Genomic DNA, 26,809 nt, shown 5'->3' with positions numbered 1-26,809 from the left:
TTATAGTCAACATGTAACAACAAATATTATCCATTAAAAATAAAAGAAAAAATAAATAAATATAAAGAGTATAATGGATAAATATAAATCATATTTTATATTTAAATATAATTTTAAAAAATTACAGTATGTGGAAGTTAATAATAGAAAGTGGAAGTTAATAGAAGGAAGTTATATAGAAGTTGATAATAGTGGTTTATTAAATACATTATACAATAAAGTAAGGGTAGAAATGGTAGAAAAAAGGTTACACCAAAACCAAATTTTCCTTTTATATATTGTTATAGAATAAATATTTTTCTTTTATAGTAAACATGTAACAACAAATATTATCCATTAAAAATAAAAGAATAAATAAATAAATATAAAGAGTATAATGGATAAATATAAATCATATTTTAAAAATTACAGTATGTGGAAGTTAACAATAGAAAATGGAAGTTAATAAAATGAAGTTATATAGAAGTTGATAATAGTGGTTTATTAAGTAAATTATACAATAAAGTAAGGATAAAAATTGTAGAAAAAAGGCTACAGCAAAACCAAATTTTCCTTTTATGGGTCTTCTTTGTTTTTATTGATAGGAATGAGAAAGTCAAAGATTTCAATGAGCCATCTAAAGAACTACTTGCACAAATGTTGTGTTTTTGGTTTTCCCTATTTTTGACTAATGTTTGGTGAACTTCATTAAACTAACTATCAATTTACTTATCTTTATCCTAAGAAAATAAAGTAAAAGAATGAAATATTTAGGACTTGACTCATAGGTTTACTCATGTTCTTGGCACAGGTTTGTGAGAGTCTTGCTTATGAGTTCTTATATTTCATAACTATCTTTCAAGAATTTGGATTAGACACTTCTTCTTGTGAGTAAATAATATATGCATTGTCCATGTAGCATCTGTGAAATATTTCAGACAATGATGTCAACGGTGAAAGATTGATCTTTTGTGATTTTGGTATGATAAAAAGGTATGTGCTTTATGTCTTTTGTATAATTGAAATACAAATTTAGAGGTAGAGAATTTTAAGCTTAGTGAGATGATTGCCATTACAACTGTGATTGTGTTGCATCTTACAGTATCAGTTAAAATATCAGAGAAGGTTTACTCAAAGCTTTTTATGGAGTTTATGAAAAGAGTCCAGATAAGGTAAATATTTATGGAGTTTATGAAAAGAGTCTCATATTGTCATGAATACTCTAACATGAAATTCCATTTTGTTCAATCTAAGTTTATTATCAAATGAAGCTCGTGCAAATTATACTTCTTGGTAAGCTTATTTTCGTGTGATTTTGAAAATTAATAGTTGCTTACATTCTTTATATTTTTCCCAAATGATTGTATTTACTTATCTATTTATTTGTCTATTTATTTTTAGTTGGAACTAACATGGACGATGTCATGGTGTGGGATATAGGCAGTCGTGAAAGGATTGCTCTTTAAAAAATTAGGGTTTGAGAACTTAGAGTATGTTCAATGGCTTTATAGGTATGGATTTCAAAATGATTATTTCCTGTTTTTTTTAGACACCTTGTCACATGGTGATATTAATCATGTGGTTCTTATATATGCATCCCTTTTCAATAAGTATACATCATCAGTTAATCGTGTGGTGTGGAGTCTTAATGGAACACTTTGCTGTATATCCTACCAAGTTTATTTTTGGTTTCATATTCACCGAATATTTCCTCAATATTTATGCATTTTGATTTATAGACTAATATGCAAGGATTTATAAAATTTGCTTTATCCTTATTTATACTCCAAGTGTTGCTTATTCTAAACATATTGTCCACATATATTTCTATCATGGCTGGAATGTCCAAACTGGAGATATGACTTCTCTTAGCTTTTCTTTTTGGATGTAAATATGTATTTTGATTGAAATATCACTTGTGGCTTTCTGTCTACTTCTCTTTTGGTTCTTTAGAACAATGGACTTTAAAATTCAAAAATCATGCTTATAAATGAGACATCTATTTTTCCATATATGGAGTATTATGTAATAGATGTTAGGTAATCACACAATTACATTTCAAATAGATAATTTAACAAATAAATGTTTTTGTCCGCACAGGCCTTCTACTAGTGTTCTAATTAAAACACTCACAAATCCCTCTCTCTATCTATATATATATTTTTTTTTTTTTTCTCCCTCTTTCTCTCCAACAACACTACCACTTCATATCATGGCTCTGATTCTCTGCACCATCATTCGTCGAACTTACAACCACCACTCAAACACTAATCATTCCAAGGTTTTCACTTTTAATCTTTCTTCTATTATTTCCAGGTTCTGGTTTGTTTATCTAAATGACTTAAACATTACATTTTTTAGGTTTGTTATTGTTGCTTTTTTGTTTTTTAATGAACCCAAATCTTTTTTGCAGTTTAAGTTCATGGTTGTGATGTTTGTATATAGGGGCAGTAGATTTATCAGTAGTAGATTCAAGGCTGATATATATATATATATCATGTGACTTGTCTTCTGATGATATATACCCTGATGCCCAATGGCTGTTATTTATCATGCTTTTGATGTTTCTGATTTTTCTAAAATATAAAATATAGTGTGCTTTATAACATGTTTTTGTCAAATGAAGTATTTGTCTTATGCTTTGTTGTGATTTGTTGAAAACATATCACTTTTTGGTTGCAATAAGTTTCCATTTTTTCTCACTAAATCAAACATGATAGCAATAGTTTTCAAAGGATTTTGTGACAAAGATTATACTTTATTATTGTTACTTTGATGCACTTGAAGTTCGTGTTCACATGTCTCTATATGTTGAGGTGAAGCTCATTATCGTAACTTTCATGAGTTTTAAACTGTGCTTCTATTGAGTTGTAGTCTGTAACTTTGCTTTGTGACTAGATTGAGTGAACATGTTTATTTGGCATGTTATATGTCATTGTTTTTTCTTACATTTTGTCGTATATTGAGTTTCTTACATTTCATAGGATTCTTATAAGCCATGTCAAGTCCATATATTTTCATTGAGGACTTTGAAAGGAAATCAAGATTGGAAAATGCTCATTAGAGTTGTTGACCTTTGGGTTGTTAAGGCGAAATGGACTACAACATATCGAGATGGGCATACAAGATGGAAAGGTACTATTTGGTCGCACTAACCATGTATAATTGTCGTTCTTACTGTTAATTTAGCAACCATATTGCAGGGCGATTAAATTCATATGACAACTCAAAACCGAGAGTTTAAAGATTGGATTGAACAACTTATAAAACATGAAGCATATTGTCTTTGTAATATGAGAACATGTTGTAAATGACGGCCCTTTCAAAGTATATCCCAACAAGATAAAAAATTTCTTCAATAAAGAAACCATTGTTTCAAAATTACAATACCTGAAATACCGCCACACCAATTCAAGTTTAAGCCTATTGAACATTTTCCTAGTGGAAATTTCAAGAGTGATTTGTTATATGATTGTTTTTTTATTATGCAAACAAATCATGTCAATATCATTGTGTGATTTTGTTACTACATTAAAACATTATCAAGACACTCTAAACATTTCTTTTATATTATTTTGAAATGCTTCAGACGTTATTGGAGCTCTCCAAGATGTTGTTGGAGTTCTCCAAGTTGTTGTCAAAACACAAATGCGATGTTGTTGGAGTTCTCCAAGATGTTGTCAAAACACAAATGGACGGTGGTGGTAATAAATCTTATGCCAATATCACTCTATGTGATAAAGTTGGAAATATTATTGAGATGGTGTTATAGGATGATTATGGGAAACAATTCATGAACTATAACAGCTCTAGCAAGAGTCCTTGTCCAATAATTCTTATCTTAACTCATGCATTATGTAATAAAAATTAAGGTTATCCACAGTATCCCAATCATATTTCTCTTTGTTGCATTGTTTTTTGTTTAGTTCTGTAACTATATGTCTCTGTCTGATGTGCAACATTTGGATTGACAAACCTTTCAAACCCAGACAAACTACGATCTAATTAAAGGATTGTTTCGCCATAACCATTGACACTACCAAAAGATACGAAGTGTATATCTCAGTCATCCAAGTGTTCTCATCACCCATATTGCAACTCTAAGCAAAAGGTTAAATAGAACTAGTAAATATTCTAATTCTCATTCTTTATTAATATTTATGGGACAAGATCGTCTCAAAATCCCAACACTTCACTTCCACCCTACCATCACACTTCCACAACCAAATAAAAATCTTCACATCTACACCATATGAAACTCTTCGCACTTCTATGCCAACTATTCAAACTACCATATGAAACCTAAAAGTCCTTCGTCTCGTCATCTCTTTAATGGAAACAGTACTGAATTTTATGCAAAGTTAAATGGTGCATAGACAGTTATAAACACAAACCACTTATCACATCTTCCCAGATACTTCACTATATTCAGAAGTTAATTTCATTTCTCAATAAAATAACCATTAACACCACTGTTATATATGTGGCATATAAGTAAGTGTATCCAGAATTAAGTAAAATTATATGTTGCTAGCTTTCTCAAGTGCCAAAATTATATATACTTTGTGCAATGCAATAAAACACCAACACCACTAAGTTCTTTACCGCATTGCACACGGCAGAATATGCCACAATCGCCCGTCCTAAAGCTAGAATTTCTAGCTTCCTAAATTAACAGCAAACGTACATCTTTTATTATAAACGCCAAACCATTCACCCCAGTAATTTTCTTCCCTTAAAGTGCAATTTTCTACATGTTGAAATAGAAGACAGATTTTAATACAAGATCAATCAAAAGTAGGTTAAATATACTAATCCACCTAACAAAAATTCATAGAAAATTATTTAAAAATAACCACACAAAAATTATGCAAATTAATTCATGTTCGTACATATGCATAAAAACAATAGTTAAGAGGTCTCAGGTCATTTAAAATTAAATACATCATAATCTAAGTAATCAGCCAATGTAGGCAAATGAAACATCACTGACCTCAAATAAATTAAATTGGAGTAATTAAAGAAACTCTGAAAATAGAGATAAAACTACAATTCAATAAATTTTTTGGGGGATATCGTTCACTCAGTAGTGGCTAGATAAATTAAGGTTCGATTCTGCCTGCAAATTTCCTCAACTTTAAATCAGAAGAGGGAGCTTTGTATCCTCATCGTGAAAACTTTTTTCCCAAAAAATCAAAAATAAAACAAATCAAAAACAGAGAAAATAAAAAATGAAAAAGATCACTCAGTTCAGCGGGGTTTTCGACACGCAAAGCAATCTCATAGAGAAAGCACTGCATTCCGGTCTGTTGAGCTTGAATTTCATGGAGTCATCACTGTGATCTCAATTTTTTCATAATAAAAAACAAAATTCATCAAGAAAAATCGAATCTAAGACAAGAAAACATACAAATTCAGATGAATAAGCCATAAAAACGAGGCACAGACAGAATAAATTGAAAGAGCAAATTGAAAGAACGATTAGAAATTGATGAGTGGAGGCGTATTTAGCTTTGGGTAGAATACGGAGATTAGAGTTAGAGTTTATAGGAAGAGTAGTAGGGTTTCTGAGGAGTGATACTAGCAACTGAGTAAACGCGGTCGTTTTAAAAGGCAATAGTTTCTTGTTGGTTCGTTGAATCCGCTTAGGGAAAAGGCCCATAGCATGTAGAGATGGTCAAAGCCCAAACCAACTTAATACATACGCAACACATTTTAAACAAACATTTCATTTTGATTTAAGAGATTTAAAGTAACAACCATTAATTATTAAATGTAGTTAATAAATAATTTTAAAAAATAAAACCTAATTAAATCTATTATTATTGTTTACTCTTAAAAATAATAAAATAATATATATATATATATATATATATATATATATATATATATATATATATATATATATATATATATATATATATATATATATATATATATATATATATATATATATATATATATAATATATATATATATATATATATATATATATATATATATATATATATATATATATATATATATATATATATATATATTGCGATACACCAACTTTTAATTTTTATGTATATGACCTGAGTAGTTAAATTTTAAATATAGTTTATATTTACTTTTTATTTGTTTAGTTATGCATACAAATGAATTGTAATTTGTGGAACTAAAATCAACAATTGAAAATTGTGTTTATCCTATTTCTTTTAGTTTTTAACTTGAAAATCAACTAGGTCCACCCTTTCAATAAAGTGTATATCAGTTTAAACGAGTTCGAGCGGGTCATTAGAGTTTGCTCTCCCTTAATTTTTGAAAAGATGGTGGTTCTTCATATGAGACATAATCAGATAAATATAAATACAATTGAACGAGAATAACACACTTTTCTAAAACTTATGACATATATTAAACATTTATGTTACTTTAGACATACAACTATAATAATGATTTCCCATCTCTTTTAAGAAAGGGACATGATCACTAATCATGCTTATAACACAACTAATTATTTACCATATTTTGTAAATACCACAGGGGCAACGGTGTTGGTCATGGCCCCTCCACCAGCCACGTCTCCCACGCTAGACTCATCGTTCGCCATGAGGCCATGACATCTGTCATGGACTTCGTGTTCAGAAAAATAGCAACTGACTTGCTCAGTCTTCTCTCACTTCACCAATTCAACCTAATTTATGAGCAGCTAAAACAATATATATAGTTTTAGTTTTTAGGTTTCCAGCATCTAAATTTCTTAGTATGAAGTAGAGAGAAAAATCACATATTGTAAAAGTGTTTAATTGTTCATATTGAGTAATAAGCACAACATAGTTTTAACATTCAGTAAGTTTTATGTTTGTACTTAAATCATGCATCAATTAAGTTTGCCGCCATGTTAATTCTAGAGTTTTATTTACAAGTTTTTCGGTTTCCAATTCCCATACTGTGTTACTTTCAATATGTATTTTTCTCCTTTATTTTTCGGCACTTTACTATTTTAAGTCTTAATTTTGTAGTTGACATTTTTTATTGTTCTATTAGTTTTAATTGTCATTGTTTTGGTTGCAAGTTCTACATTCTATCATTACTTACTATTACCATTTATACATATAATTAAAACTAAAATTATACACATATTATGCTGAAAATATATATATATATATATATATATATATATATATATATTATATATATATGTGTGTGTGTGTGTGTGTGTGTGTGTGTGTGTGTGTGGGGGGGGGGGGGGGGGGGGGGGTGTTGCTATTTGTTATCGTTATTATTATGTTGGGTTAAATACACTTTACCCCCTGTAATGTTAGCGAGTTTAGGGTTACCCCCCTGGTAAAGTTATTTTTTCAATACCCCCCTTATGTTATGTAGATTCCTTCATAGAACCCCCTAATATCCAGGTGGCATGGAATCTTGGTTTTTTATTTCAGACGTGGCTTTTTAATTTTTTTATTTTCACATGTGAATCTTCATTAGGTCTCCAGCATGGCATAAACTAGAAATTAGGGTTCCAAATCCATCCCTCTCTCTCTTCGTGAAATCCATCCCTATCCCAAATCCATCCCTCTCTCTCTCTTCGTGAAATCCATCCCTACCCCAAATCCATCCCTCTCTTCATCTTCGTCCGTGTCCCCTTCATCTGGGTTATGGGTGGCAGCAAGGCATCTTCCACGAGTGAAGTTGGAAACGGCTTACCAAGATGTGGATGCAATGAAACCATGAAGTTGTTGGTCTCCAAGTCAATTGAAAACCCCGGTCGCAAATTTTGGAAATGCGGGAATTATATGGTGAGCAATTTTGAAGCATTTTATTATTTTGAGTTTGATTTCGAAATTAATTGTTGGTGGTGTTTGTCTCAAATTGCAGAATGGGTGCGGTTTATTTTTGTGGGATGATTTGGTCAGTGAGTTTGCAGTGAAAGAAACCAATCCGTCCGGATGCCGCCAATGTGAAGTCAACAAGGCTTATTTGATTGAATTTGCTAAAGAGATTGTTGAGGAGATAGATTGCAGAGTCGGAAAGCTTAACAAGTTAGAAAAACTGAAGAAAAAGATTGCAATGGAAAAGAGGAAAAATTTATGGTTAATGTTTGTAATTGGTCTGTCATGGATGTTGATAGCAGCTATGGTTAAGTTAGTCTAATGAGTCTGTCATGTAATTGTTATGTCATTAGTGTTTTTCAGCAATGTAATGTTGAACTTGTAATGTGTTCATCAATGAAATGTAATCTGTTCATCAATCTTAAACTGTCAGTGCAGCATCATTATTTGATTAAACTTTCAGCATTCAATCTACCAATAATGACAGAAAAAGTTATATCATAATGAAAGAGCAAAATTGCAAAATCATCAGAAAACTACAGAACAATTTTATAGTCAGTAATTCTAAAGAAAATATGACATAGTAAACATATAAATAAATTGAAATATATTAATGTAGTCTATCTCTTAAACTTTTTCAGTGCAGAATTCAAGGTGAATGTAATTAAATACTTTGGCTTTTTCTTTAGGTTCTGCAGAATTCATGGTTTTGTTGTAAGATTAGTGCACAGACTAGCCATGGCTCTCTGCAGAATTCATGGTTTATGAAAAACAAGAAAAAAATGTGACAGACTAGCCATTGTGTTTTATAGACAATACACACCAATAATGTTAAACTGATACATTAGAATTGATCATCACAGTAAGTGCATATGTTTGTTACAAAAGGATTACAAAATACATGTCTTCAAAGATCAGTTGGCATTACAAAAGAGTTTTCCAAAAGGATTACAAAATACATAGCAGAAACATAATAATCAGTCCCTCATTTTGAAGTGGGTATGTCTTCATTTTCTGGTAGGGTAATTGGTTTGTCACTAGATATTCCTTCACCTGTTATGGGTCTTTTAAACCAACTCAACTTGATCCTCTCACTTTGCCTTCTTTTGATGATAGGTTTTTTTTCAACCCTTTTTCTGGATTGTTTTGTGATTGAGGCAGCCACACTAGATCCTGTTTGACTCATAATAGTTGGAACAAGCATATCAGTTGGAGGCTGTGGATCAGTTGGAACAGGCACATTTGTTGGAACAGTCATATCAGTTGCAGTTGGGGCAGGCATATCAGATGCAGTTGGCATATCATTTGCAGTTGGCATATCAGTTGCAGTTGACACATGTCCTTTTTTAGGTTTTCTCTACAATGTAAGACACAATGTATGGTTGTCATCACAATGCATATCACAATGAAGAATGTAAGACAGAATGTAGAATGTAAGACAAAATGTATATCACAATGAATTACCTTTCTTTTAAGTGCATTGGGATCCTGAGTGGTAGCCTTACAAGTCATAGCATTGTGACCAAAATTATCACATTTGGTGCACTTATATGCAACACCAGATCTTCTCTTCCTTGCACCATCCTTTCCACTTTCTCTTATCCTAATCTTCTTAGGTCTACCAGGACCATTTTTATATGCAGGTGGTAGAGGTGGTTCCATCTCAACTTCTGGCCACATATCTTGACCATTGATTGGACTTACTGAAAATCCATAACATAGTGCAAACTTTTCTCTTGTGTAACAAGCATCAACAAATTCATCAGGGTTTTGCTTTCTATAACTCAGAGCAGCTACAGCATGCCTACATGGAATTCCTACTAATTCCCAAAAATTACAACTACATGACCTTTTAGCAATGTCAACAATAAATTCATGTGTGTTGTAACTATGTGTAACCTGAAAAGTCTCAGCAATTGACCATGTTGGCAACCAATGACCACTATTGAACACCTCATTATCTAACCTTCTCCTAGGTATTGGCATCACCTTATGTGGCCAATTTTCTAGTTTACTTGCAGAGGTGGATAACCTATTCATCAGATATTTTCTTATCCACTCACACATTGTGAGTATAGGTTTGTCCCTAGCAGCTAGAATGGTAGCATTAAAAGACTCTGAGATATTATTCATCAATGTATCACATTTAGGGTAAAAAGAAAAGGCATGCTTACACCAGCTTTTGGTAGGAACAACCATCAACCAAGTCCAAGCATTGGGATCTGCATTCTTCAATTCATTCATCTTTTGGACCCATGCCTGATAGTATGTGGCTTTAGCAGCTCCCATCATTAAATCTCTAATAAGGGCTCCTCCACCAAACCTTTTCTTGAAATTAGCATACAAGTGCCTAAGACATAATCTATGCTCAATAGTATCAGACAATTCTTCAAATACAGCCACAAGTCCCTGATACAAAATAGAATTTTTTTCAACATTTAGAGAATAGAATAATTTGCAACAGAAAGATAGAGTTAAATACATACCTTCTGTTGATCAGAGATAAATACATATCTTCTATCCTGACCAATGTCCTCCATTAGTAGTTGTATAAACCATCTCCAACTCTCCTTTGTTTCATTTTCAACCACACCAAATGCCAAAGGGAAGTATTGATCATTAGCATCCCTGCCTACAGCAATAAGTAACTGTCCACCATACTTGGTCTTTAAGTGACATCCATCAACCCCCACAAATGGTCTGCATCCATGAATAAAGCCTTTCTTACAGCCATCAAAACAGAAATAAAATGACCCAAACCTTGGTTGTATGGATGGACTAGGTCTTTCTACATTTATCTTCACAGTGTTGCCATGGTTTACCCTTCTTAGTTCTTCTGCATACCTCCATATGGAAGCATACTGATTGTCAGCATCACCTTCAATTATCTTCTTGGCAATTAGCTTAGCCCTCCATGCTTTTGCAACAGTAATACCCACAGAATATGTTTGCCTCATATCTTGGATGATGTCTCTTATCCTGACTGTATCAGAAGTTTGCATCCTCTTTACCACATGCTTGGCCACCCACTTTGAGCTAGCAGACTTGTTGTTCAAAACCCTAGCACATGTGTGCTTATGTACAAGTGTTTTTATAGCAAAAGTCTCCTTGTGGCCCACCTTAGAGCATAAGACTAAAAACCCACATTTATGCTTACACACCACCCTTACCCTATCTCCCTCATTTTTCACAAAAGAAATTTCCCTCCCATTAAGCACTGACCACTCACGGATAGCTGCCCTAAAGTCATCAAGTGTGTTGAATTCCATACCCCACTTGAATATAAAGTCTTTGTTTAGATGCTCTTTCCTAAACCTAGCATACTTGGGCCTTTCTTCATCACAAGAATCATCTGGGTCAGAACTATTCAACTCATCACTATAGTATACATCATCTGAATCCATACTCTTATTGGGCTCCTCCATACTGTTATTGGGCTCCTCCCTAATAGGCTTAGTAACATCTATTCCTTCAAAACCATCAAAGTAAACAGTAGCTCTTTCATCTTCACTGTCATCTAACCCCTCTACCTTCTCCTCATCTAACCCATCAATTCCATTATCAGGGGGGTGGTCATCATCATTCACACATTTAGGTTCCCTATCAGCAGGGTCCATGTTCCCAGTACTATGTTCAACATACAAATCTCCTTTCACATTCATTGCACTAAAGTATAGAGCAAAATCATCAACAGCATCATCATCTTTCCTAATCAGAAAAAACCCATCTTGAATTTCTAAAACTTTTGTCCATACCCTAACACAATCAGCCTTATACCCTAACCTACTCAACAACTTCTCAATGTTATCCATGTTCCAATTTGAAACATGTATCCCATTAACTGTCGTATCCGTACCCCCTCTGTATATAATTTCTTCTTCAAAAACCCTATAAAATTCACCCCATGGTGGAGTGTAACACTAAAGTGTTGTGAATCCTGTCAATATATTATACCCACATGTCAAAGATTGTTGATTTCAAAATTTTACCCTACGACATTGATGAACTTCAAATTTTTACTAACCTCGGACTTTGGACACTTCACTGAGCTCGTCTTCACTGAGCTGGATCGCTTCTTCGTATTCGCTGAGGTTGTCTTCATCTTCGTCTTCACTGCGGTCGTCTTTCTCGTTTGCTTCATTCCCTGCATTCTTCTTCTTCGTCTTCGTCTTCCCCTGGAAATTTCGTCTTCGTCTTCCCTGCTATGTTCAGAACCCTAATTTTCTAAGGGGGTATTTGAAATTAAAAAGTGTAAAATGACACATAATCACTTTAACAAAATTAAAAATATGCCAGGTGTAGGACCTCTTATTAGATTCCATGCCACCTGGATATTAGGGGGTTCTATGAAAGAATCTACATAACATAAGGGGGGGTTTACAAAAAATATTTTTACAGGGGGGTAATCCTAAACTCGCTAACATTACAGGGGGGAAAAGTGTATTTAACCCTATTATGTTTGAGTTTTTATTTTGCATGCATATTAAATATAGTATGAATATTATGTCAAATCTGTCCGGCTAAATCGTTTAGGGTCCGGAATGTGAGGATCGTCATTCCGACGGGGCTCGGTAAAATTTATCGATACTAATTTTTTATATTAATTTATTTTTTCGTTTCTAAATTAAAAAAATTAAATTAAAAGTTTTTACACGAAAGCCAAAACACTCAGATACTAGTCAACAATGCGATTGTGTGAGACTAGTATCCGATCAACAAAAATTGGATTTTTTAACTTCTAAAAACAACGACAACGCTTTAGAAAATTAGAGAAGGACTTATCAGTTTTCAAAAATTGTTTTGAAATTATATCTTGTGGAGCGACAATATGACTTGTACGATTTCGAAGCATAACACGGGTTGTGCGAAAGTGAGCAGTATTTTAAATAAATATTTCCTCTAGAAAAAAATTTAAAGTAAAACACACTGTCGACATTTATCTGAGTTCTGAACGTACACTGAAAATCACATTTCGGTCTCAGTTTATTAAATTTTAAAATCATTAGTATTTTACATTCATTCTCAAACCAAGCAAAATCTGATTAGCCTTAGATTTATATACTAACAATAAATAGAGATAACATCGACTATTGTTCTATGTGCGTTCGACAACCTTTTATATTACTCAGATACACTTCGTGCACTTGCGGAAAGTATCTAAGAGAAGGAAAACTTCACATAAAGTTTTTGGCACCGTTGTCGGGGGGAAATTTAGCCAATATCGTAACTCCATTGTTGCACCGTATAGACTAAGACAATCTTGTTTCAATTACTATAATCTAAAATAGATGGGTCACCTAAATTATCTCTACAATTACCACTCTCAGTATTTTGAGAAAGCACAAGATTCCCATAAATCCGACATTGAAATATTAATGGAGGATTTCATTGCAATGCAAACCCACTCTAGGCTAGAATCTATGATTGAGCGCTTTGTGGCGACACAAACTCTCCAAAATGAAGAGTTTAGAAAATAAAATTTGCATACTAATGAAATCCTTGGGCAGCTAAATATTGTGGTCGAGTCCCTCGCGACTCACAACAAGGCATTTGAGACTCTAATCTCCCTGCTTGCACATATACCTCTAGGACCCTCCCCTGAGAGACATATGGATGTTGTAACAATCAATAGTGAAAAACAAATCAAAACTCCTAAGGAGAGTGATAATGAGGTTGAGGGGAGCTCTGGTGAGAAAGGAGTAAAGATTGAGAAAAATTCACTGACACCACTCGAAAAGGAGGTTGTCAAAGAAGTAGTGAATGAAGCACCTTATGTTGTTCCTCCTCCCTATAACATGCAAATTTCTTTCCCGCGAAGGTTTGTGGAAGCTAAGGCAGACTCCCAACCCAAAAGGTACTTGGAGGTATTGGAAAATATCTACATCATTGCACCTTTGTCTGAGGTCCTGCATAAAAAGAGAAAATTAGATGACCATGAAACTAGACAATTATTAGTGTTAAAAGGGGAAGGTTGGCTTTTGAGACGGTGGATGAAAGAATTAAACTCAAACCTGAAAAGCTAATACTCAGTATAAAGCCAAAACCACCACCACAAATTCGGAAGAATGAACCACCCCACAGAAGGAAGATAATAAAAGGTAATGGATATGAGAGATGGCTTGATAAGTGGCCATGGAAACTAGAGATTATTTTGACCGAGGAATCATTCTCGAAAGAACCACATTGAGTGCTTACGTCGAGCTATCGACATTAAAGGAAGCATTGTGTGGGAGGCAACCCACGAAAAATTTTCATACTCTTTGAATTTAATTTCTCTATTTTTAATTTTCATTTAGTCGAATAATTTTTTTTTCTTTAAGCATTTTTGTTTTCAATTTTTTTTTATTAAAGACTAAACTTCATAATATCTCAAGTGGGACAAAAGACGTAAAAGGGACCTCAAAAAGCACTTGAAACACACATTTTAGGTCCATAGTGTTCGTCGTGGAGGAGTGTGGCATTTACCATGAGCCTCATTAACTTGAACCATCCCATTTAACACTGATGGCGTTCGCCATAGGTTCATGGCGTCCTCCATGAACCTTGAACACACTGAAATCCAATAAGTTCCATTTTTTGTCATTTAAACATCCACCCTTCCATCTTCCACCCACTCACATTTAATTTTTACCATTCACCAGTTCACATTAACTTTCCCCCATTTCCAAAACCTTCTAAAAACCTTCAAACTTTCACTTTTCCCCCTTACCAACTCTACCACACCACTTCTATATAAACTTCAAACCCCACACAAATCTTTCACACGTATAACTTCCACCACTCTTACTCTCACAAACTCGCCTTCTCAAATATCATCTCCCACTTTCAAAAATGGCTCAGAATGTAGACTACACGGGGCATTGAATTTCGGGATGCACAGTAAAAGAAGCGCTACAACACCTTATTCCACCGGTTGATCGTTCCGACCAGGTATGTCGATGACCCTTGTCTTCATAATTTAGGCTTATATAGCAGTGTTCATTAGATGTTAGAAAGAGTAAGTTTAACTCATTTTTGTGTGATAAAAGACCCCACTTATATGAGGCTAACCTTAGAATTTTTGAGTTATCTCTCGTACACTACCCAAATTATGATTGCTACCTCTACAAGGTCGGTTAGTTTTAGAATGTTTCATAAAGACTATACATTTGATCAGATTGCTATTATTGATATGTTGCACTTTCCTTATGATGAAGGTGTTGTTTGTGAAACACCTTTATACACTAATTAGGTGCTTGCGGTTAGAATTTTTTTGGAACAATTAACTGGTAGTCTTGCTGATAGTTTCGAGGGTAATAATTCGACTCACATCCACAACCCGACCATTACATATTTTTGCCAAATATTGGCACAAACCATTTTTGGTTAGGATAACACTAATAAAATAAATGCCATTTTTTTTATATTCACAATGTCTTTGCACCCACTAGAGTAAACTTTGACTCATTTATGTTGGCGCATATGCAAGCAGTTGGCACTGCTAAAAAGGGGCATATATCTGTTGGAGGAATGATTACCTCCATAGCTCGTGCAATAGGCTTAGAAGTCGAGCTTGCCACACTATATCCTCTACCCATACCCTCCATAGATATTACTGCCTACCGCCATATGCGATTGATTAAAACTATGAGGGATGAGAGATATTCCCTAATCATTAGTAATAGAGAGGTACATAGTGTTGCTTTACCTTGACCGAACCGCATAAATGTGCAGATCATGGAAAATTGGATTTATAATTTGAATGTTGGTGTTGAGGTTGGACCAATGCCCTTGGACATTCCTAAGAATGCCAATGTTGAAGGGGACACCAATGATGAGTATGATCATAAAGAGTAAGGTTATCCGGTGCACGAGCCACCACCACATCATTCCCCTCATATTCATGATTCACCTGCACACACTGCACCATATCTTTCTGACCATTTTGCATGTACTTCTACCGAAACCTCAGGCACTATAATTTATAACATACTTAGTGAGATGCGCGCCTGAAATGCCATAGATGTCGAGCGTGACAGTCTGATTTATGCCATGCATTAACAACAGATATATATGATGCAACATGTGAATCAAATGCAAACACAACAAACAACCATGATGGAGCAGATGGGTCAGATGCAAACTTTTAGGACGAATATGATGGATAATATGCAATTAATCCAAGCTACCCAGACTTCGCTTTTAGGGTGTGTGCGTCACATGGGGACATCACAGAACACCATGGTTGGTAACATCCAGCAGATTCATATATCATAAACTGCCATGGTAGAGCATGCCCAACAGTGGCAAACCTTTCAGAACTCTATGGAGCACCATCGGTTTTCACAAGCGGTTGGAAATCACCACAACAACCGGTTGGATTCCTGTTTTCACGGTTGACTAACTTGCATGTTCTGATGGATGGAAGACATGGGCGTGGGGGATATGGTCGGGGTAAGCATGATAAACGAGGTGGTTGGAACCAAGGCCAAGGTAGAGGTCATGGCTGACACTAACGCATTCACGAATTTCATCTATGCTCTTTTTTTTCCTTTTCCCACTTTTATCAAAATTGAGGATAATGTTTGGTTTAAGTGGGGGGAGGAACTTTACTGTTTTCATTTCCTTTTATTTCTTTTTAGTTATATTTATTGCTTTTCTAGTTTATTTCATGTTTATTAGGATTTTATCAATTTATAATTTAATTGTTGTTAGTAGAGTCAATGAATGTGTTATCGAGTCTTTATGTGTGGTTTCTTGTTGTTTGTTGATTCTCTCATATTCTTGAGTCATACCAAAAAATCTTGTTTTCATGACTTAGAACTTTATTGCATGATTTGAAAGTCTATAAGCTATCGATGAAGTTGAGATTAGATTGGAGAGACTTGGGAAAACTTTACAAGATCGATATCGTTTTAAAATCTTAAGTCTCCCGAATATGGAGATCAATTTGAGTACTTATTTTGTTCATAACCTTGAACTCTCATTCTTTAATAGTCCTTAAGTAGTTTATCCAGCAGTCATGAATCATATTAAGCATGTTATCATTTCACACTTATAGTAGGGAAATATGTTAGTGACTATGATCTTCATTATATTATTATTATTTTCTTTTTCATGCTCTTTTGCTCAAATTATTGACAAATAAAAGGATCCGCACCCTTGGATAAATGACCGGGTGAGGGTCACATAACTTAAGGAATATTCCCTTTTTATTCATTTTTTCTTTCTTTTAAGCTTATGATCATTTACTTATTTAGATCGACTTCCTGCATAAAGTGTGCTTAGGATGATGTTGACTGCTAGATAACTATTTAAGGACTATTAAAGAATGAGAATTCAAGGATATGAACATAATAAGTACTCAAATTGATCTCTATATTCGAGAGACTTAAGATGTTAAAACGATACTGATCTTGTACAATTTTCCGAAGTCTCTACAATCTAATCTCAACTTCATATGTAGTTTATATACTTTCAAATTATGCAATAAAGTTCTAAGTCATGGAAACAAAAAATTTGATATGGCTAAAGAAAATGGGAGAATCAACAAACAACAAGAAACCATGCATAAAGACTCGACAACACATGCATTGACTCTACTGGCAACAATTAAGCTAGAAATTGATAAAATACTAATAAAGATGTGTCGTACCCCAAAACGTGCCCCCCTTTTCATATTTTATCCAACCTATGACTTGAGATTCATCTATACTCATTTAGGTCTCGTTCATGTGCATCATTCATTCATGATTAACATTGTCTAATAAGCATCACAAATTCAAGGTTTATGGTTGATAAAAATCTGAGTTTTGCTTGAAGATTGTGGTATTGCTCATCATGATAGGTGAAACCCTAAATTCTTGATCCTTTGGGACCTTGATTCTTGAAGTCTATACCATGACATTCATCTGTGCATCTCAACCCTAATTCTTGATTGTTGCTCTTATGAGGGCTTGTGTTTGACCTTCTGTATATCTGACTTGACTTCTAAACCCTAATGGTGGGCCCATGGCTTGAGATGTATTTGAGGAGCTTTGTGTTTTGCTAGAATCCTTAATCATGGATAGTTGGTGTTCAAGTGCCTTGTTAGATGCTTAAGGTCTTTGAGGTTGCACTTTGGTGTCCATTTCACACCAAACCCTAGTTCTTGATCAGGGAGGTTCATGAATCATGTGACCTGCATTAAGGTTTTGGAAGCCCTAGTTATGGCCCATGACATTGGTGGATTACTTGTGTTGATTACTCACTTGGTCTTGGGCTCTTAGTTGTGACTTGACACTTTGATCTTTGACCTAGATAAACCCTAGTTCATGGTGTCATATGATTGGTCTAAGACATGCATGCATTCATGTTCCATTCACATTCTATGCAGTGATTATATGTTGTCATGGTCATCACCTGATCCAAGTCTCATGCCATTCTCATGACATACTCATGGCCTCATTAATGTGCCAAGGTTCATTCATTTCTACTCCCATTGATTCAATTTCATTGTCCATTTGGTCAAGGCACTACATTGATCCTATGTTTTCCATTACATTCATTTCAATCCATTTGTTTTAAAAGGCATCTAAGTCCTTAGTTTCATGGTAAAAAAAAGATCATTGGACTTCATTTTGTTCCAATTGTTTCATTAGAACATTTGACTAAGGAACACACTTTATTCATTGGATTGCATTTACATATGCATTCCATTGGAAATATTACAAGGATAATTACATTTTTGCATAGGCTGACTTTTGGTCAACTATTGACAAAAGTCAACAAACCAATTAGTATCCATTCCACCCATCTCATACAAACATTCGGTACATTTCATACCAAGAAAAGTAAAGTTTGGTTTGATTTTGAGTTACAAGCTTGAATTAAATCACATTACTTCGAACTTGAATCACAAGTGGAGTTTTATTACAAGTACACCACATAAGTAAATACATAAGCTTTGCATGAATAATTTTTACGATCTTGATACATAATATGTATAGCATTTACATGGAAACAAAAGTAAAGAAAGGATGGAAGTTTATGTGTTTGTCTTGAGTTTTCATTGACAATCATCATTATCCTTGTGATTGAATTCTCAAGCATTTACACTGCCTTTGAATTCCACAACCATGATGCAGCAGCTGAACCAAACAATGCACTAAAATCCTGCATCAAACATACATGACCACATGAACAAAATACATCCAACATTCAAAAAACCAAATGACCAAAATAAAGCATTACATATACACTTCCATTCATGACATTTTCAAGCATTCCCAAACAACTTCAAGTCCAAACATTAACCATCAAACAAATCTAATTGATTGCATTGACAGTTCACTTTTAACAAGAATTCAACAACTTCATATTTCACTAACATACATGCATTTGAACATACATGGCATAACCTACTGATGTTGCATTAAAACTTGCATTCACTAACTGCAATTAACAACATGTTTTAAGTCTATTAATAATTCTCACCAATTTCATAATAATTAACAGAATTTTCCTTAACTGACTTTTGTAACAGAGTTTTAACTAACAAGCTCATTCACCAACAGAAATCGATTGCAACATCTATAACTCATTGCAGAATAGTAAATCCTACAACATCAATACAAACCAATATCATACCATTTATATTCACATAAATACAATAGCACTTCATTTCACAAATAGAGTAGCAGATCATTCATCACAATCCAACATCAAGGCAATGCATACAAACTGGTGCAGTAGGGCACACTTCAACAAATTACCGTTTTTCACTTGCATCTAACAACTAACATCACTAACAAATTGAGTTTCATCTAACAGACTGCATTAACATGATTCACTAACAACAATTCAGTTACCACTGCACTAATAAAATTTCAAAATCTAACTGAAATAAACATTACTGAGCATTTTCTATCTAACAAGATCAAGTTTCACTAATTGAACTAGCAACTTAGCTTCACCAAATTAGTTAACATCTAACTGAACATTTCATTCCATTTAACACCACTAACTGAATCTATTATCTAACTAACCTTCATTTTCCAACTAACAAAAACTAACAGAATTCCACCACTACAGAATCTAACAGAAAATTGAATTTCGCATTTCACTCTCATTATCTAACTAACTAACTAACAGAGTTAGTTAACATCCAACAAACTTTGGATTGAATCAAACTAACTCAGTTAACTACATAGTTTGTTTCGATTTAAGTATTTTTTTCAAGGCTTATGGAAATTGGACTTTGGGTTTGAACTCAGGGAAGTGAGAGGAGGAATTTGGTATCTTAACTTTGTAGTTTAGGTCTCCGCTGCCACCGGTAGCGACCTCCGGCACGACGGAGGAGATTGTTCAGGGGAGAGAGAGAATGGAGAGTTCAAATTTGAAATGATGCACGTGAGAAATATGGCCATGTATTGAACATGTGAGGAAGACCTAGTCCTGACTCAGTGGCCTTGCATTGGGCTTACTCCGATTTGGGCCCAAAATTGTTGCTTCGTGCACCTCTTCCTGAGGTCCATCACCCCACACGAACCAACAAGCCAACTATGGGCCTTGTTGCTTGGGCATGCGTGTTTTCTGCTTACTGCGTCGTTTATTTCCTGAATAAACCTCCATGTTTTTGTTGTTTTAGGATTTCTTTGTGAATTTTTTTCCATTATTCCTACACATTGTTTTATTTGTTGTTAGTACAATTGATAGAAATAAAAATGGTTAGTTTTAATTAGGATTAATTGAGTTGATTAATTTTTAATTGTTATGAGAAATACCTAAAAATATTAATCTAGTTATAATTATGTTAGGTTGTAACTAACATGATTAATTGTTAATTACATGATTAGATTTGATTTGATTTTAATTCTTTCATGTTTTAGATTTTAATTCTATTGACTTAGAATTTTAATAAGTGGAATTAACCTTGGTCATAATCTTTTTAGATTTAATTGAACTTTTAATCAAATTAGGGTTCTTGTTAGATTTTGGTGTGGTTTTTAGAATTTGCAATTTTAACCAATGAATTGTTCCCTTAGACTTGGGTGTTTATGATTTAATCCATAAGGTTTAGATATGCATGTTCCCCTAGATTAGAATTATGAAGAAACATCTAATTGACTGATTAATCCCTTTAGGTATTGTGTACTTGGTTCAACTTTCTTCCATTCTCATTGGTTGTGTTGATCAAAGTTTACTTTGATCAACCAAATCATTTGACTGTGCTTAATTCCTTAAGCCTATTCAAGTGATCAAAAGAGCCATGATCACTTGATAAGGCAAGTCTTTTGTGTTCAAGTTGTATTGGATACTAGATCTCAAGAAGTTGTACAATACTTCAAGGTTCAAAGATCAAGATTCAAGACTACATTCAAGTCAAATCAGTACAAGACAGATTGGACTACTATTCAAGCACATCAAAGGTATCAACACTTGTCAATCATGATTTAGATTGTGTGACATGAGCCTTAAGAAATAAGGAATGAATGAGAGTGGAGAATTCCATTAACTCATTCTGAATATCTTTGGGTACGGGATGAATGACCCAGTAGCTCATCGTATTCACCTATATTCATAGACTTTAACATAATTCGAGTAGCATTATATCATCAGGATCTCTTACCAGCAACGTGTTAATTTCGATTCAAGTTGTATACCATAAGCCTTAAGAAACAAAGAATGATGATAGTGGATAATTCATATCCTTGTCTAGAATATCTTTGTTCATAGACTTTAGTACAATTTGAATCATAAAATTGACAAGTCTTCATCAAGCAAGCATCAATCATCCTTCTTCAACAGTGAAACACCATTACTTTCCTCTTGGGCTCAATACTAGGCTCTCATACTCAATGTCCATACATCTTTTGGGATCATTGTCTTAGGCACCCATTTCTAATCAATTGGCTCATGCACTACCTACAGTTCAAACTTTGACATCCTTTATTCTTTGCCTATAAGGAACAAACCTTGGCATTCAGTCAATGGAATTATAGACTCTGGCTACCTCTTTTAATGCCTATACAATTCACACTTTGGCATCACTTCTCTTTGCCCATGGAGTTACAGACTCTGGCAACATTGCATTGCCTATACAATTACAGACTTTGGCATTCCTTATTCCTTGCCTATAAGGTATATACCTTGGGATTCTTGCCTTACAGAGTTATAGATTGTGGGAAGCCCCATTTTTCCCCATTGAGTTACAGACTCTGAAAGCCTTGATTATGCCTTACAGTTACAGACTTTGGCAAACAAATATTTCACTGTAAGTTACAGACTTTGACCTCTGCTCATCTTGGTTACACGGTTACAAACTTTGGCATTTAATTCATTTGTCCTTATTGAGTTACAGACTCTGGCATTCAAATCATTTCTTCTACCTTGTGTAGTTACAGACTATGGCAACCCTTGCTTGTTAAGAATTCTACTTTGCCTCTGGGTAATCCAATCAATTACCTCCCTTTGTTTTTGTGGTTCCATGAACTACGAAGTTTTAACTTTCTCATTACACGATGAGAATACGTAGGCACGAGGGTTTGAATCCTCTATGAGCATATTTATCCATATTTATTTATTCTTTCTCTATTCCTCCATTCACTCCATGGACCATTAATCACCACCTTATTTCATACTTTCTACCTTCATTCACTCCATATGATATACTTTCTCTTTGAGCCAAATACATTATCTCTTTGAGCTTCATCTTGTGTCTGCTTATGAACCAATAGATGTTTGCTTTGATGCCAAACACTTAGTTCCTTATTTTCGGTCATGACATTACAATGGGGATACTTATGTTCCTCAACATATTAGTCTATACCACCTTTACTCTTGGATTCATATTTCACTCTTTTTGGAGTCAACCCCACAATCATTTGGTTCAAACCACATTTGTTATCACAACTTCTTTCACCTCTAACCATTAGTTCTATGAACTACGAAGCTCTTAATTTCTTATTACGTTATAAGGATACGTAGGCATGAATAAATAAAGTTCGATGATGACTCTGTTGTATGTTCAAGCGTGCGGTGCATTCGGGTATATTTCCATTAGCTTTAACATGAAATAAACTAGAAAATCAATAAATATAACTGAAAAGCAATAAAAGGAAATGAAAACAATAAAGTTCCTCCCTCACACTTAAACCAAACATTATCCTCAATGTTTTGATAAAAGAGGGAAAAAGAAGAAAAAAGACATGGATGAAATCGTGAAGACGTCACTGACAGAGAAAATGGAACGAAAATGATCAAAAACGGAGAAAAATTGTAGAAAATGCACGGGTGGCGACCACTATGGCATGCAGCATGACGTGGCACCCATGGGGCCACACCTACACTGAAGAAAAAGCAAAAAAAAATGAAGTCTAAAGTGTGTGGCATTCTCCACATGGGCATGGCGTTCTCTATGGCCCCTCCACCAGCCATGTCACCCACATTAGACTCATGGTGTCCTCCATGGGCTTCGTGTCTAGAAAAAAAGCAACTGACTTGCTCAGTCTTCTCCCACTTCACAAAGTTTTTATCAATTAATCCTACACGAATTCAGCCAAATTTCTGAACAACTATAACATTATATATAGTTTTAGTTTTTAGGTTTCCACCATCCAAGTTTCTTAGTATGAAGTAGGCAAAAAATCACTTATTGTAAAATGGCTTAATTGCTCACATTGAGTAATAAACACATAATAGTATTAAGCTTCTGCAAGTTTCATGTCTGTATTTGGATCGTTCATTGTTTAAGCTTGTTGTCATATTAATTCTAAAGTTTTATTTACAAGTTTCTTGGTTTCCAATTCCTACATTATGTTACTATCAATACATATTTTCTCCTTTATTTTTCTACACTTTACTTTTTTAAATCTTAATTTTATAATTGCCATTTTTTATTATTCTATTAGTTTTAATTGTCATTGTTTTGATTGCAAGTTCTACATACAATCATCACTTACTATTACCACTTATACGTATAATTGAAACTAAAATTCTACATATTTTGTATTGAAAATATATATATATATATATATATATATATATATATATATATTATATATATATATATATATATATATATATATATATATATATATAGAGAGAGAGAGAGAGAGAGAGAGATAGATAGATAGATACAGAGAGAGAGAGAGAGATGTTATATTTATTTATTTATTTATTTGCATGATAGTTGTTGTTGCTACTTGTTATCATTATTATTATTATTATGTTTAAGTTTTTATTTTACATGTATATTAAATATAGTATGAATATTGTGTCAAATCTGTCTGGCTAAACCGTTTAGGGTCCGGAATGTGAGAAATGTCATTTTGCTCGGTAAATTTTATTGACGCTACTTTTTTATATTAATTTATTTTTTAGATTCTGAATTTTTAGTTTTTAAATTAAAAGATTTTGTGCGAAAGCGATAACACTCGGATATTGGTCAACAACGCAACAATGTGAGACTGGTATTCGATCAACAAAAATTGAATTTTTTAACTTCTAAAAACAGCGACAACACTTTGGAAAATTAATAAGGACTTATCAGTTTTCAAAATTTATTTCGAAATTATATCCTGTGGAGCGACAATATGAGTTGTACGATTTTGAAGCATAACACGGACTGCGCGAAAGTGAGTTGTATTTTTAAATAAATATTTTCTCCTGAAATATTCTAAAGCAAAACGAAGTGCCGACATATATCGGAGTCCTGAAGGTACATCGGAAATCACATTCCGGTCTTCATATATTAAATTTTAAAACCACTAGTATTTTACATTCATTCTCAAACCAACCAAAATCTTATTAGCCTTAGATTTACATAGCAACATTAGATAGCGATAAGATTGACTATTATTCTATGCGGGTTCGACAACTTTTTATATTACTCTAATATATTCCATGCACTTGCGAAAAGCATCTAAGAGAAGGAAAATTTCACATCAATTATCAATAACTGTAGTAGAATATATCTCAGTAGCAAATTACAACGCACAACTTTTATGGATGAAATAAATACTTGAGGACCAAATTAAAATTAACAAGATGCATATTTTATGTGATAATACATGTGACATATGTTTATCAAAAAAAACAATTTTTCATTTAAGAGAAAATCCATTTTTCATTTAAGAGTAAAACGCTTTGAAACTAAACATCTTTTTACTATAGACTAGATTCAAGAAAAGTGTTATAAATATTTTTTATTAAAAATGATTATCAATTAACTGATATATTTGCAAAACCTCTAACTAAAGATAAATATGGTTTAAAAAAAATTGAATATTCATTTAAAAAAAAAATTGATTGATTTTAAATGTTTCTAAGAATAAAAACAATATATTTAAAATAACGTATGTATCCTCTAGTCACATGTGCAATGCATCTTTATATATTCTATGATTAAGACTTTCTTTCATCACAAGAGTCACAAGAGTGTAAATTTTATTCTTAACTTTTATTTTTTATATTCCCTATGTTTAGTGTGTGTTTGTGCATGTTAGGTTCTTTTATATTGTTCTATTACTGTTATTATTACTTGTGTTTGTTGTAATGTATGTTTCTAACTTAAGATTTAATTAATATCGACAATCATGTCACTCATATGTATCAATAAAAACTATAAATTTATCAAAAGATTGTTGGACGAACATTAACGGTCATGGGAGAAGTTTATCTTTTCAATTGGATATAGATGAAGAAACCATCTCACCTCCCCCAAATACCATCATGTTGGACTTAAATGAAGTGGAAAATAAATATTATACCCCATTTTTGCCGATGATATATTTAAATATCATTAATTTATGGGCATCAATTATGTTCATGAAGACCTTAATCACCATAAACAAATATCAAATGTTACTCAAACTGTCTTGCAACAAACTTTAAAACGTGTTTTCGAGAGATTATTCAAACCAAATAATAGCTCCTGTGTTTTTTTTATTATGATATTATGAACTTATGTTTTGTTTTGATATATTTTTACTTTTCCTCGGTTGGAACTTACTTTATCTTGTTAAGTTATTTTGTTGTCTTATTCTATTTTTAATATATAAGTGTTTTGTTTTCCATCTCTAACTTTTTTGTTATTGTCTTTATATTTGGCCTTTTATTCGTATAAATTATTTATTTTCTTCTTAAACACATTTATCATTCTTTTTGCTTGATGATAAAAGAGAGACAAATTTAATTGATTTTAAGAGGAGATATTTTGCTTTAATCATTGGTAGAATGATTTTTAAAAAATCAACAAACTCCCTTTTAAGAGATTATTGTTAAAAACATGTTATTTTCACGTATTATTTAACGGAAATTTTGGCGTAGTCTTATGGTATAATTTTTAGCCCGGTTTTCTATGATATCTTATTTGTTAAAAATTAAAAGTTATTCATATAAATACATTTCTTTGTCATCATAAAAAAAAAGACCATTGAATCAAAATGGTTTGGTGTTGACAAAATAACAAAGAATAGTTTTATTATATACTAGTTATTATACATGTAAAAAATTATTTAAAAGATACCTCTACCCACATAAAAAAACCACACACATTTATGAATATCTCTATCTCTCTTTCAGCAAGACAATAAACATATCACTCTCTCTCAGCAATGAGAGGACCACGAACAACCAACATAACCCACATTCAAAACTTCAAAACACCTTGCTGCCTCCACCATAACCTTCATGTGAAGTCACCTTCAACATTAATCTAGCTCCGCCACGCGTCAAAGATAACACGGTCAACCTCACACCACATAAACCACCACCATGAGCTCCATTTTTTGTGAAACTTACCTAAAGCTCAGCCATGAACTCACCTCCGACAAGCTTATCTTCACTCAGACCACCGCATTTCTCTTTGTCAAAAACGTAGCACCGACACGAAGCGAACCTCACCACCGAAGCCTTCATTGAGCACCACATATTCCTCAATAAACATACATCACTTTCGTTCAAACTCCGACGAAAAACACTCTGGTGGCGTGAAACAACCTACCTCCGTTATCAGACACCGTAACCACCATAACAGGGTTATTTTCATC

At 33.3% G+C, this 26,809-nt stretch overlaps 2 protein-coding genes and 2 non-coding genes across 4 annotated transcripts; 1 reads left to right on the top strand and 3 right to left on the bottom strand.

Moving 5' to 3' along the window:
- Window positions 1-2,152: 2,152 nt before the first annotated feature.
- On the top strand, window positions 2,153-4,179 carry LOC127132591 (uncharacterized). The gene is made up of 3 exons (XM_051061545.1): window positions 2,153-2,260; window positions 2,964-3,114; window positions 3,569-4,179. The coding sequence occupies exons 1-3, from the start codon at window positions 2,192-2,194 to the stop codon at window positions 3,685-3,687; spliced, it is 339 nt and encodes a 112-aa protein (XP_050917502.1). The 5' UTR covers window positions 2,153-2,191; the 3' UTR covers window positions 3,688-4,179.
- An 879-nt stretch (window positions 4,180-5,058) lies between these two features.
- Window positions 5,059-5,158, bottom strand: LOC127132895 (small nucleolar RNA R30/Z108). Its single transcript, XR_007806899.1, has one exon. It is a non-coding gene; the product is annotated as a small nucleolar RNA R30/Z108 (small nucleolar RNA).
- A 60-nt stretch (window positions 5,159-5,218) lies between these two features.
- Window positions 5,219-5,323, bottom strand: LOC127134255 (small nucleolar RNA Z107/R87). Its single transcript, XR_007808008.1, has one exon. It is a non-coding gene; the product is annotated as a small nucleolar RNA Z107/R87 (small nucleolar RNA).
- Window positions 5,324-8,242: 2,919 nt separating this feature from the next.
- LOC127129705 (uncharacterized) lies at window positions 8,243-10,308 on the bottom strand. The gene is made up of 4 exons (XM_051058841.1): window positions 9,264-10,308; window positions 8,895-9,156; window positions 8,433-8,491; window positions 8,243-8,335 (listed from the first exon to the last, which is right to left on the bottom strand). The coding sequence occupies exons 1-4, from the start codon at window positions 10,281-10,283 to the stop codon at window positions 8,243-8,245; spliced, it is 1,434 nt and encodes a 477-aa protein (XP_050914798.1). The 5' UTR covers window positions 10,284-10,308.
- Window positions 10,309-26,809: the final 16,501 nt, after the last annotated feature.

The sequence above is a fragment of the Lathyrus oleraceus genome, chromosome 3 (assembly GCF_024323335.1).
Source record: "Lathyrus oleraceus cultivar Zhongwan6 chromosome 3, CAAS_Psat_ZW6_1.0, whole genome shotgun sequence".
NCBI lineage: Eukaryota > Viridiplantae > Streptophyta > Magnoliopsida > Fabales > Fabaceae > Lathyrus > Lathyrus oleraceus.
The sequence above is the reverse complement of the archived record's forward strand: the minus strand, read 5'-3'. Positions and strand labels throughout refer to the sequence as shown.

Coding starts and splice junctions, on each gene's coding strand:
- LOC127132591 (XM_051061545.1), top strand. CDS start 2,192: ATGGCTCTGATTCTCTGCACCATCATTCGTCGAACTTACAACCACCAC. Junction 2,261..2,963: donor CAAACACTAATCATTCCAAG/GTTTTCACTTTT, acceptor TACATTTCATAG/GATTCTTATAAGCCATGTCA. Junction 3,115..3,568: donor TGGGCATACAAGATGGAAAG/GTACTATTTGGT, acceptor GAAATGCTTCAG/ACGTTATTGGAGCTCTCCAA.
- LOC127129705 (XM_051058841.1), bottom strand. CDS start 10,283: ATGTATTTAACTCTATCTTTCTGTTGCAAATTATTCTATTCTCTAAAT. Junction 9,157..9,263: donor CCAATGCACTTAAAAGAAAG/GTAATTCATTGT, acceptor CTTACATTGTAG/AGAAAACCTAAAAAAGGACA. Junction 8,336..8,432: donor TTGAATTCTGCACTGAAAAA/GTTTAAGAGATA, acceptor ATTGTTCTGTAG/TTTTCTGATGATTTTGCAAT.